The sequence below is a fragment of the Anabrus simplex genome, chromosome 5, assembly GCF_040414725.1.
Source record: "Anabrus simplex isolate iqAnaSimp1 chromosome 5, ASM4041472v1, whole genome shotgun sequence".
Classification (NCBI taxonomy): Eukaryota; Metazoa; Arthropoda; class Insecta; order Orthoptera; family Tettigoniidae; genus Anabrus; species Anabrus simplex.
Window position 1 is genome coordinate 432659499 of NC_090269.1, and position 14173 is coordinate 432673671.

A 14173-nucleotide genomic window follows, 5' to 3' on the forward strand; every position below is an offset into this window, starting at 1 on the left:
AATATATTTACACTATTTAATCTTCGTCCAACTACCGCACAATGGACCTGGACACGTACGACGAGGTGTCAACTTTTACGCCCGTCGCGATACGCCCGATTCATACGGCATTCTTGACGTGTTCATAATATCGGTTCGATATAGCAAAGTACAGGCTACTCTTCCCTGAAAGTACTGTTCGTCACACAGTCTGTTATGTACGTACTTATGGTGATCCAATTTATACTACTCTCTTGCAGTGTAATTACTTAACATCACTGATATTCATAAATAACAAACACTGTCCTACGTTAACTATTTCTAGTTCCTGTTGCTTGAGCGCGATCACATTTTACAAACACTGGCGGATGCTCGCGCCATTAAAATGACTGTACGTCCGTAGAATTCTAAGTTAGCGGCGTCCAACAGTTCAGCTCCCGATATTCAATTCAAGTGCACCGCGATCGTCAATTCAGCTCCAGAGATTCAAGACAAGTGTGTGTGCGAGGAACCCTTGCCCCGTATATATGGATGAAGCCTTTTTCCCGCGGATTCGTTGACGTCATACCCCTGAGGGAGGGGGTGGATTTTTAATATCGGTACTTGCACTCCGAATTGGAAGTTAAGATTTACATCAAATTAATCCACTCCGCTAGCATATCTGCTGGATAAAATATGAACTCCTGGTGATCACAGATTTAGGAGATATGGGTGGATTTAGCTCCTCACATTTCGCGCCATTATAAGCGTCCCTTACAACGTGGTCTTCTTTCAGCCAATGAGATTCAAGCTGTCTGGTTTCCAAGAAATCCAGCCTTCAATTTATTTAATTTGCCAATAAGTATTAATTATTTTTCCATGCGTGACCTCTAATAAATTCAGTACATCCATCCGTGTACTCATAATAATTTATTACTGAATACTTTTGTAGTTGCGAAAATATCTCATCCATCATTCCTTAAGATGGTATCACTGAGCCTTCCATTAAATTTTTACGATTGGCCGGCAAGCGGTCACGTGATTTAACTCTCCACCTGCTCGAACTTAGGCCAGCGAACGTACACGCAGCCGCTGTAATTTTCCACGAGCTCACGGAATTTCCGTTCTGCCAAAAATATCCCAAGGTATTACTCATGTGGTGAGTTTCCTTTGTATGACTCTCCCCCTTCTCTTTCTGACCAAGACTTATTTGTGGACTCTGTATTTCCTTGTTCGCCAACTAATGAGATTCCCTGCTGTGAAGTAGCTAAAAGTTGTCGTGTTGAGCTAATCCGTCAGGCTCCAGTCTGTCGTCCTTCCTTCGCTCTGATTTCGACATTACATAAACGAAATATTTTCAACTACACATCTGTATTTCAATAAATGTACCATATATTATTTTACCGATCAAATCATGACTGACTATGGGCCTAAGTCACTCGGGTTCAATATGTATCATGGGAGGAGCTTTTGGCTGTGGGTTTCTCTGAACAAGTGTTTGTAATTATTCCATCATATTTCTGCAAAAAGATGCAGTATGCAGTTTCCCATTAGTTTGAATGATATTCCTACACTGCTATATTAAGAGAACCCAAAGGTTCTAATTTGGGTCCCCAGCATTTTATAGTTTTCACTTAATATTTGCATAACCTCATCACAAACTCTAGATGTCTAATGTATGCAAATGATTTTAAAACATTCATAATTATTATAAACAAGCAAGATATCCAGACACTTCAGGATGATATTGAAAGTATGCATCAGTGGATTATTGATGACAGATTATTCCTTAATACTTAAAATTGTTAATTCTTGGTTTCTGACATTTAAGTTCAAAATATCCTGTCAGATTTCACAATGGTCATTTTATATAGTAAGAAGAAGTAAAGAAGTACTCATTTCTGTTCAGGCAAAAGTCTTTGAACAAATCCTTTGTGAAAAAAACTTTATTCACTAATTTTTCCTGGCATTTTGGAAAATTCATCACACCGTACATACCATGGAAGAAGCTTTTGTCTGTAGCGTTCTCTAAGCAAATGTTTGTATTTATTTCATCATATTTAATAAAAAGAAGCAAATTGCATTTTCCCATTAGTTAGAACCTTATTCTTACCCAGCTAAATCAAGGCTTGCTTAAAAGGCTTGCTGTTCATCGGGAATACCATTGCATGCAACATACAGTAGTTTCTGTCAGGCACGTAAATGAGCGAATGATGTGAGTAGATTGGTAGTTGGATGAATTAGGACGGGAATTATCTCAGTGAATTCACCATGTGAGTGTGAAGATGCTGATGTAGTTGACAAGTTTTATGACATATTGAGTGATATTGTAGTCAGGGTCAATGGCAAGGATAGGATAGTGCTAAAGGGCGATGTCAATGTGCGAGTTGGAAATTGAACTGAAGGATACTAAAGGGTGGTTGGTAAATGTGGGGAAGATACGGGAGCTAATGGGAATGGTAAGTATTTGGTGGTCTTCAGTGCTAGTATGGGTTTAGCAGTTATGAATAAATTCCTCAATATTCACTGCTACACATGGCAGGCTAATGGTACCAGATACATAACAGACTATATCTTAACCGACTTCAAATTCAGGAAGTCTGTTAGGAATGTACAGGTTTTCCAGTGAAAGAGACCTCTATCTGATGTGTAGTGAACTAAGTATCTCTTGGCTTAGGATAGGGCAACTGAAATCTGTCTGCAAACGAATAAGGGTTCAAAATCTCCAGGACTAGAAAATTATTTAGAAGTACATGGCTATGATTAGTGAGAAGTTTTGAACAGTGGGCAGTTAGCAGGTTCAGGATATAGATTGGGTGGCAAATGGGAATGCTGTAGTAGAAACAGCGATGGAATGCCTAGGAATCCCTGTGTGTAAAGATGGGATAAAGCAAACATCTTGGTGGAATGATGAAGTGAGACCAGCTTTTAATCTTAAAAAGAAAGCTTATCAGAAATGGCTCCAAACAATGGGCGATACAAATGGGGAATTGTACGTGGACAGATGAAATAGGATAAAACAAATAGTAGTTGAATCCAAAAAGGTCATCGAAATATTTTGGTAATAACCTCGAAAGACTAGGTCAAGAAACATGGAAACCTTTTTGGACAGTAATGAAGAATCACCTGGGAAGTTGGCCATGAGGTTAGAGACGCGCAGCTGTGAGCTTGCATCCGGGAGATAGTGGGTTCTAATCCCACTGTCGGCAGCCCTGAAGATGGTTTTCCGTGGTTTCCCATTTCTACACCAGGCAAATGCTGGTGCTGTAACTCATTTAAGGGCTCAGCCGCTTCCTTCCAACTCCTTTGCTTTTATATGAATAAATTACATAAAATTTACCAAATGCCATTAATTATAGAATAATTACACCTTTATTCATATCTATTGTTCAAACTATATGGTCCCAAAATCTCAGCTTGTTAACGTTAGACGGTCTTAACTGTATGTGAACCGAACACATTCTATATAGAGAGGTAAAGGCTGGAGCAAAACCCTATTTTGCTGCCTCACAGGGATACTGTCCTGAACTTCCTTTTAGAATTGTCGTTTCTTGTTCCCCTGACATTGTGAAGTTTTCTTTTTATTTCAGTGTGGAAAACAATGGTGCATTGAGCATGCACACTGGAGTGATGTCGCAGCATATGCTGTCCCCTACTGCACGCCGTTCATTCCTTGATAAAGAAAGGAATAGTGCGGATGCCCATACTACAGATAGGCCATATCGGTGTGATGAATGCAACAAAACATATACTAGGCGAAATCGTCTTAATAGACACAAGATGGTGCACAGTGATCATAAGCCTTACCGGTGTGATGAATGTAACAGGATATTTGCACGGCGTGGTAGTCTAACAATACACATGTATAGTCATACCGGTGTAAGGCCATATCGTTGTGAAGCATGTAAAAATTCATTCGCCACTTTAAATACGCTTAAAACCCATATGCTTCTTCACACTGAGGAAAGACCGTATCGTTGTAATTATTGCAGCGGGACGTTCAGAAACAAAGGTAACCTTGAGTCCCATATGTTTAAACATTCTTCAGATAGGCCATATCGTTGTGATGAATGCAGGAGAACATATACTAGGCTATGTCACCTTATGAGACACAAGATGGTGCACAGTAGTAAGAGGCCGTACCGGTGTGATGAATGTAACATTACGTTTACACAGCGTGGTAATCTGAATATCCACATGTTTAACCATACCGGTGTACGGCCATATCGTTGTGAAGAATGTAAAAATGCATTCAGCAAGTTAAGCAACCTTCAAGCCCACATGCTTCTTCATACTGGGGAAAGACCATACTGTTGTGAAGTGTGCAACAGAACGTTCAGAAACAAAAGTAATCTAAAGTCACACATGCTCGTTCATATGGGTCTCAAACCGTACCGGTGTGACGAATGTGGCAGTACATATGTACATTATTGTAATCTAAAGACCCATATGCTAATTCATACTAGTGAGAGACCTTACCAATGTAAAGAATGTAACCGTGCGTTTAAACAGCGTACTAATCTGAAGTTACACATGCTTACTCATACTGATCAAAGGCCTTACCAATGTGAACAATGTAATAGTAGCTTCGCTGTGCCTAGTAGATTGAAGCGGCACATGGCTGTTCATACTAGCAAAAAGCCATACTCCTTGTAAAGTATGTAAACGTACATTCACTGCGGTCTCGGGCCTTAAAGCCCACCTGCTTTAGCACACCGGGTGAGACTGTATTTTTGTCAAGAATGCTACAGTACTTTTAGTCAACGTAAGTATATGAATATCACATGGTACGGTACACTGAGATTAGGTCGTACCCTTTTTATGAATGCAATAGTACCTTTATTCAGTGAAATGCTTTCTAAACAAACTTAGTAACTCACTCCAGAAAAACAAATTCTCCGTAGTGAGCAATTATATAATACGTTCGCTCCGCGAATTCATACGGCCCACATCATAATTGACACTGGAGACGGTCTTTTCCTTGCATAAGAATGCAATACTACTTTTCTCACTGCGGAAGTATCCGAATTCCCACATATTATCTATCTGTATAATGAATTCCATAGTACGTTTTCCCGGAGGTGTAGTCCAACATATGCCCCTTTCTTGGTATTCTATATTACGGTTTCTAATGTTTGTTCTCTCGATAGGCACATGTTTATTCATTGTGTTGTTAACGTTTACAATGAAGTGCAGCCATCACAGACAAAATGTGGATGCTTTATAATTCATGAGCGTATGTTTATTTTGATGCAAAACTTAGACTCGTATGAAATACTGTTGTTCAGTTTTGTTTATTTTGGTTAAAGGATAATCATTGAAAGGTGGCTTATGACATGAAAATTACTTAAATAATGCTAGGTATTCTCATGCACTTGACTCCGGTACAAACGTTTGCTCTTTCCACTGATTTATATATTTCTGGGCAGTTGTAACTCTACTGCCTAAAAGCTAACTTGATCTTGTACAGATTTTTGCTCTTAATTCTCCCATTATGGCATCAGTGTCTGAAGTTGTTAAGACATTACTTTCCAGATAACAAAAGTAACATATTGGATGATTTTCTAACGAACAAAATATACATAACACTCAGCAAAAAATCAGTGTATATTTATATTAACCTACCACTCTCCTTCCCTGTTGATTTAATTTTACACATTCTTATTATTGTTGCCTTTGCATAACTTAACAAAACAAGAATATGCAGCTGGCTATGGCAAATGATGTTAATTGTTTGAGCTTTCTTGTGTTTGGTGTTGTATGTGATTACCCACTTTATATTGGTAGCCAGTGATATTTAGTAAAAGTTTCGTTGGTTTGATCTGTGATTTTCTATAATGTATTGATGGACTTTGGGGACAGTTGTTTATTGAGTAATAGTTCTGATAATTCTGGTTGTGAGGTCATTATGGGCGATATTTACTTAATAGGGGCTTCTAGTTTTATTAAGGTGATTTCAGTACACGACAATTATTCAGAATGACTTCTGACGTCTTACATTCATAACTTCGTGATTCTCTACAGTTTTTCTCAACAATTTGGGAGCGTGACAGCAGAATACATGGTTGAATTTAGGAAAGAGTGAGTGCAGGTTGGGATGTGTGTCGCGTTCAATCGGAAGTTGCAAACAGATCTTTGTAGTAAGTATACCTTTTAAGCTGTTGGAAGACAAAGCAATGCATCCGTTCAAGTTTGAAGAGGATATCAATAAACGTTTTATAAGAAAATGAACTTCATATTTCGGGTAAGACACTCCGCCATTAACGAGGGCAGTAACTCGGTGAATAACTCAAATGATAGCCCTCATTTAGTTTTACTGCTCTTGGCTGTCTATGGAGAAATCGATCGCACAATGTCTACATATTTAGTCAAGTAAGATGGCGTTACTTTCGGCATCCCTTCCATGCTCATTTATCCCCATGCGTTTTTCCATTGCTCTTTGTAACAATCTGCGAACCTCCTCTTGGCACACCTTAGGCCTGACATATTTCCATTTGAACTTAATATATTTCACATTATACATTCAATAGAATGTAATATCTCGGTAGGAAACTATTCTGATGTCCATGTCTAATTTCATTGTCTTTGTTTCAGTACATCTCAATTATTAGGTCCCCTCACGATGGTAGACCTGCATGACCAAAGTCACGTTTGAACCATGCCCACATGCTTGACTTATCATGCTATGAACAACTTAGTTTCAAAATTTAAACATTATCTTGGAAGCTTCTTCTCTCCCTTTCACTCTGTGTCCCTCAAGGGGACAATTTTTCTTGGCATATTTATATTAATCTACCATTCTTCTTCCCTGTTCATTTAATTCTACTCATTCTTATTACTGTTGCCCTTGCATAACTTAACAGAACAAAAATATGCAGTTGGCCATGCAAATGTTATTAATTGTTTGAGTTTTCTTGTGTTTGGTTTTGTATTTGATTACCCACTTTATGTTGGTAGCCAGTGATATTTAGTAAAAGGTATGTGGGTTTGAACTGTGACTTTTTATTTGCTTAAAAGGTACTTGGCTCGATATGATGTAGACTAATTTTCTTGTGTAACATGTCTTCCTTGCTTTTTGGAGTCTGGGTGTGGGTAGGTCACATCCCTACGCTACTTGGCGCAGAAAATCTATCAATAGAAAGAGAGATTTTTCTACTACGTTTCATCCGTTCTCCTGTGCCTGATTAATTTTGCTGGCGGCGGTGGAAGTCTCTCCTTAGGGTTGCATTCTCCGCTGCAATAACCACAAAGTTCCCTTAGTGTGTCTCGCATGCTCCCGCCTAGCTGTTGTCTCCCGCTGTCTTCATGATGATGGGAACTAGGCAGACCAGCTGGTTGTCAACGTTTAAATCCTTTTTGTGCAAGGCTGTTGTCATTCGGAGTAGAAATCCAATACTATAAATAAATGAGACCAAATTTTATAACTTTGGTTTATTCACTCCAGAAAAAGCGTGTTTCTGCACCATATTTATACCGAAGCTCAGCCATCACTAATTCTTCTGTTGTCAAGTTACGATGGGATCCGTCATGGTCTTTTGTTCGACAGTTCGTCACAAAGCAATATAACCGACGAGTTAAAAGTATGCTTTGCATAGAAGTAGAAAAGCGGGCAAGAAACCAATCGGATTCGACTGTAGCTGAGAGTGTGGGGGGAACAACGCTTTTCTTCTTTCCAATGGTATTCTCTTCTTCATCAAACTGTACAGCTACATCGGCCATGTACCTGGTTGTTCTCGTAGCCAGTTTGGTCCCTCCCACCATCTTGATTCTAACAACATAGCAGTAGCCCGCGCGGTGTTAGGTCTGCGTAATTCATGGTGCTGGAAACGTGCTTCTATTCTTTTCCTTCTTACTATTCCCTGATTTTCTTAACTCGATGGGATGTGAACACATCCCGTTGATTTTCTCTTTGAAACCATGCTAGGACCGTAGTTGCATATATCCGAAATAGTGTAACACCAGGGATTTCGAAATCATGAACAATATTAGAGTACATCCTAAAACGTATTATTGCAGCGAACAATTCCAACCTCGGGGCTATCATTTTTCCTCGGGGCTATCATTTTTCTGCTGGGCTCGCTGATTGGCGTGACTCTGCCTTTAGCGATGATGAACTGGACGTGAACCTGATTCTGATTCTCAACACGTAGGTAAGCCGCAGCTGCATATGAGAGCTGACTTGCATCGATATTAAGTATCCAATTTTCTTGCGAATCTGACCCCGGTGGCCATCCGGGAATTTTGATTTCTTCTAAGTACAGTAAACCCCTTGTCCAGGTCAAGAATTGCGATTTGAGGTCCTCATTCACTTCAAGCTACTCCAGTGGGGTCAAAATTTCCGATGTGTGCAGCAGCCACACGAACAGTTCTGTTTTTCTGAAGAAATAGGAGAACTTATTTTTGGGACTACCCTCTTACTTGTAACTAATGAATAAGATATCCTGAATCCATCCGGCTTTCAGTCTCGTAAAGCGAAGTTAGCCTGAAAAGAGACCGATATAAAGATACTTTCATCCGGGAGCTGACTTCCTTCCTACAGAATACTGTTGATCGCAACTGGGAGCTCACTGCATTAGCTTTACTGCACCTTGATTTAGTATCAGTTACTATATTACCATTCTGAGAGAACACACATCATAAATACTTGAAATTATATACTTGTTCCAGCTTAGTATCACCAATCTGACATTCAATTCTCTTGGATTTCTTACCTAATGACTTATATTTAGCTTTAGAAAAGCTCATTTTCATACCATACTCATTGGACCTATTTTCAAGACCTAAGATATTAGACTGCAGGCTTTCGGCACAATCCGCCATTATGACTAAGTCGTCAGCATAGGCCAGACTGCTTACTGCATATCCACCTAACTGAATCACTCCTTGCCACTTTATACCTTTCAGCAGACGATCCATATATACTACGAACAAATGTGAAAGATTACAGTCTTGTCTAACCCCTGTAAGTAGCCTGAACCTAGAACACATTCTACCATCAATTATCACTGCAGCCCAATTGTCAACATAAATGCCTTTGATTGATTTTAATAATTTACCCTTCATCTCACAGTATCCCAGCAGAAAATCATCCAACTTCCTCTCAGCCACTGATCGCACCCTCCCTTCTAAGATGCCAATGAATACTTTGCCTGGTATACTAGTCAAAGGGATCCCATGAGAGTTGTTGCAATCTCTCCTGTTCCCTTACTTATAGGTTTATGTCCAATTGAAGGTATCTTATGAACAATCCATGCTAATCTTGTCAATCTGTAAAGCTATTTCATCTCTGCCTTCCCACTATGCCTCAACATTTCAGGTCTAATTTCATGTATTCCTGATGCTTTATGATAATGGACAGTATTTATCACATTTTCCACTTCCTCAAGAATAATTTCACAAACATAATTTTCATCCTCTCATTGAGCTTGGTTTTTCGCGACACCAGAAGGAAAATCTTTTAGGATGAAAAGATTTTCAAAATATCCCCTGCACCTCTCCAGTGAATCCCTGGGATCTATTATGAGTTCACCTGAATTACCCAAAGCACAGTACATTCCCTTTTTCCCCTGCCTTTATAAGATACTTTTTTTACTGTCCAGAAAGGTTTCCCTGCTGCTTGACCTAGCCTTTCCAGGTTATTACAAAAATTTACCCACGCCTTTTTGGATTCAACAACCATTTATTTCTCACTGCTTCATTCATCTACGTCCAATTTCCTCTCTGCATCAGCTCTTGTTTAGAGCTATTCCTGATAAGCCTTCTTTATACTTTTATAGGCATCTCTCACTTCATTATTCCACCAAGATGTTCGCTTTTCCCATCTTTACACACAGTTTTTCCTAGGCATTTCCTTGCTATTTATACGACAAGATTCCTGTGTGCCACCCATTCTCTTTCCATATCCTAAACCTGATTACTGTCCAATGCCCGGAACTTCTCACTAATCATATCCATGTACTTGTGTCTTATTTCCCCGTCCAAGATATTTTCTAGCCTTATTAATTTGCAGACAGATTTCACATTCCTATCATAGGCCTAGGGATACTTAATTCAATGCAGATCTATAGTGGTCTGTTTCATCGAAAAATTCCGGGAAAACCCGTACATTTCTAAAAGATTTCCTGAATTCGAAGTCGGTTAAGATATAGTCTACTATGGATCTGGTAACCCTTCCCTCCCTTTTGTAGCGGTGAATAGTCTTATGCTTTAAGAATGTATTCGTAACTGCTAAACCCATACTAGCAGAGAAGTCCAGCAAGCCTTTCACACTCCTGTTAGATTCCATGTCTTCCCCATTTTTACCAAGCACCTTTTTGTATCCTTCAGTTCTATATCCGACTCTCGCATTGAAATCGCCCATTAGCACTATTCTATCCTTGCTGTTGATACTGACTACGATGTCACTTAATGCTTCTTAAAACTTATCCACTTCATCCTCACCTGCATCCCCACATGGTGAATACAGTGAGACAATTCTTCCAACTGCCAAATCTACCCACAACATTCGCCTATTTACGCGCCTAACAGAAACTATGTTGTGTAAAATATTATTCCTGATGAACAGCCCCCATCCCATACTCTCTCCTTCCCTTTTTAACACCCGTCAAGTAAACTTTATAACCTCGTATCTCTTCCCCGTTATCTGCCCTTAAACGAATATCACTTACTCCTAGAACATCCAGATGCATCCTCTTTGCTGACTCAGCCAGTTCTACTTTATTTCCGTAGGCCAGATTAATATTGATAGCTCCTCTTCAAATTAGATTTCGTTCGTCAAGTTGTACCAAGGAGTCCCTCGCCTGTCAAATGGGAGTGGGACTCCATTACTCCCATAGGTCCGAGGCTTGCTTAAAATGTTCCGAACTCGGTAAATTCGTGAAGCAGGATGCTACCCTACATACACATAGTTCAAGTGAGGATCTTCCTCTAACGGTTAGGGACCACCGGTGGATTGCATAGTCCTAGCCGCCTGAGCACAAGGAGGGCCATGCCTCAGAATATGTCGAAGATGCCCACTCCCATTCCATGGCAAATGGTATCCCGATTCTCAGGACCACTTACTAGGTCACTCAGCCGTTGCCCATAGTTCACGAACTAGGGCGTGATTACGGTAACCCACACCATGCACCACTTTGCGTTTTCATTGTTATAATTTCGAATGAAAGATTATGTTCTGAACCAGCTTGGTCTCTTTCTAAAGCTGCGGATTATTGATGTGTAAATCTAATTTCACGTAGTCAGTTGAAGGTTTACTATTGGGAAATGCACAGTAATTTTAGAAGTGTGGTTTAGAAATATTCCTTATTTGTTACACCTAGTTGAATTAACAGAGGCTAAGTTTCAGTCATGAAGGTTTAACTGAATCAAAGTAAATTGAACTGATCCGACTACGCAATTCTTTTGCAGGCATTTATGATTTACGTGACTCAGTCAAATATATTATTAAGATAATAAGATGTTGCGAGTTGTCACCAATTGGTTATTATACAAACGAAATGTACGGCGTGTCGATCTAATTCAGTGATTACTGGGATGTTCGTTCTTCATTTAAAAACGAACGTAAAGTGCTTATATTTGATAGACTTGCCTAAGGTAGTATATTACTATGTAGCATCGTACATTGAACCTAGACCTGAGGAAGCCGATGTGGCATTTATTTGTTTGGGAACTGAAATCCCGAAATTATTTAATTTCACGAGGGGCTTTGATTTCCGTGTCGTTACATTTCGCCGAGCGATATTCCACAGAATATAATATTTGACTACCGAGGAGAGTTTCTGAGTTAGTGCGGCCTATCGTTATATTTCACTCACGTTCCTAGAATTTTTATTCTAGGTTCAGATTGATTTTTCATAAGCGTGTTCTTCACGATTGTCTTCGTCCCAATTGAATTAAGATTAAAGTGCAGAATTGAGCTACCGAGTGTTATGTCATTTTCTCAGGAAAGAGCGTTAAAATTATAAGAAATCAACAGCGAGTTTATTTTATTACGCGAGTCATGGCACTCGATTCAGGAAAACACCTTGAAATTAGGAATGTATTTAAGTCATGCTGCAGCGGTATAATTATGAGGACTATGTGGAATTACCGCTACACCGGAAATCTGTTCGTGTGGAATTTAAAAGAAAAGGTGAAAGGAAACTATTGTTTAATCTTGCCCAATGGAACGAAACTCTGCGATAACTAATTGTTGTACAGTTAAGGTTCTTATTGGTGTAAATTGTAATATAACGGTGGGCTGATCCATCACCATTGGATATTCCGTGGAGCTTTGTTGTTATGAAGTTGGTATTGGTTAGCGCGCCACTTGACTCGACTGTTTTCCACAGCGCGCCTTGGCGTAAGCCGCTAGTACTGGTGTTGTTGTAAGCCAGCTTCGCTTCAGGCAACATGTTGTGCTTACGGACTCCTGTTACAATGGCCAGCAAACGGTCTTTGTGTGTATACAAACCACCGTAATGTGAACTTTCGTGGTGAATTAAATTACTGTTAGTGGTGGGTCGATGACAGAAAATTACGAGTATTAGTGTGCAGTTTTTACTTCAAGACACAAGTTAAAGTGACCGTTCCTTTCACCATCGGAGCATGCCGTAATACATGGATATGATGTCGCCACGGTTGTAAGTTGGGACGTTATATAATATCGTGAAACAGCCTCGTCACCTTGGAGAGTCCACCTTTATATGTTACATAAACTGTCTTGGCGAGATTGATGAGCGTGACTTTGTTAAGCTTACTGGTGAACGAAGTTCAAAATGTCGGCTCGGCATATAATATTAATCATGTCCTTTTGGACTGAAGATACCATTCGCCTTCCGACCATATTAAGTTTGAGCGAACATTTTGTGGTTGAAATTATTTAATTCCGCAAGTTTTAACCATGCCCAAGCTGTTATGTTATTTTGGGGCGTGTTAATAATTTCCATTGAACGAACACACTTCTACGTCACGAGAACCGCGTGTTTTAAAAAGACCTGCTCTTTTAACAGGAGCTGTGACAAGTTAAATTGTTATTCATTTAAAATTCTTCCCCGTGGAAAGAAAAGAATCCAAATGGAATGGTATTTACAATCTATGTAGTCTGCTTGTATAGTTAGCCTACTAAAGGTGTCACAAAATTTAAAATTAATGTAACATTTGCTGACTTTAAACCCAAATGAATACTTTGGGTTGAATTGAATTTTATTCCATTTTCTTTTTAAAAATTAGTTTTCTTTTATTATTATTATTATTATTATTATTATTATTATTATTATTATTTCCTTTCTTTAAATTTTGATTAATAGTTACTGTTCTAAGGCTGCCCTCCATGTTGTTGCATTGTTGTGGTATGCTTCCGTCTTTTGTTTTCTGATAACGGTTTGATTAGTTTGCATTATCGCGGCGTAGTCAGAGTTGTAACAATACTTGAGATGTGCTGACATTCGTTGTTGTGTGGTATACTTATGCCGTTTGTGTGATGAACTGGGTCACGAGATGAGTTTTAATTGCTTCAATATTATTGTTACCTTATTATTGACTTCTTTCTATCGTGTATTTGTTCTCTTTTGGCGTGGGCTCTTTCTTAAGTTTATGTTAGGCTACCTTTGGTTACTTGAGGACATTGTCGGTCTGTTAGGGGACGCGGTTAGATTCTTTCATTTGAAACGCTTCCGTGTTGACTGAGAGATCTCAAACATGTAATAATTTATTGTATTAATGCCTGTTGGCTTTTAGTTGTCCAATAACAATTTGGTACATTGTTTAGGTAATTTATAGGGGCGCGCGCGTACCCAGATAGATGCACCTAAGATATGAACGACTTGAAAATTATTGTTATATCTTCTTTTCAAGGAAGAAGGGTTCGAGCTCGAACGGTAAATTGTTATGAACCTCTAAGTCAAACTGAAGTTAATTCCGTCTGGAAAATATTATTGAACCTTTAAAATTGGTTGAAATTGTTGGTATTCTAGCTTGGTGACCACGCTTGGTAGTAATTTTGAAGATGAGCCTTGCATTAGCTTTTCCTTTTTTTTAACTTAATCGTTTCCAATTTGTTTTATATATTTAAATTGCACCACCCAACCGACTTATTGTCTTTCTTATATTATATTGAATTTTGGTCTTTAAGTGTGACGTTGAATTGCTCTACCCCTTACTCTTCCACTCGCTGTTGTGGTCGTTGAACTATTGGCCTTGCCCGGATTCCATCGCTTCCCTATTCTGTGTTGTGTTT

At 39.1% G+C, this 14173-nt stretch overlaps 1 protein-coding gene across 2 annotated transcripts in view; it reads left to right on the forward strand.

The window, feature by feature from the left end:
* Positions 1–5530, forward strand: part of LOC136874608 (zinc finger protein 708) — a 38764-nt gene extending 33234 nt beyond the window's left edge. For both annotated transcript variants that reach the window (XM_068227975.1, XM_068227974.1), the window contains one exon: positions 3549–5530. In XM_068227975.1, coding sequence (XP_068084076.1) covers positions 3549–4614 — 1066 coding nt within the window. In that variant the 3' untranslated portion in view covers positions 4615–5530. The remainder of the gene's footprint in view (positions 1–3548) is intronic.
* The last annotated feature ends 8643 nt before the right edge of the window (positions 5531–14173 follow it).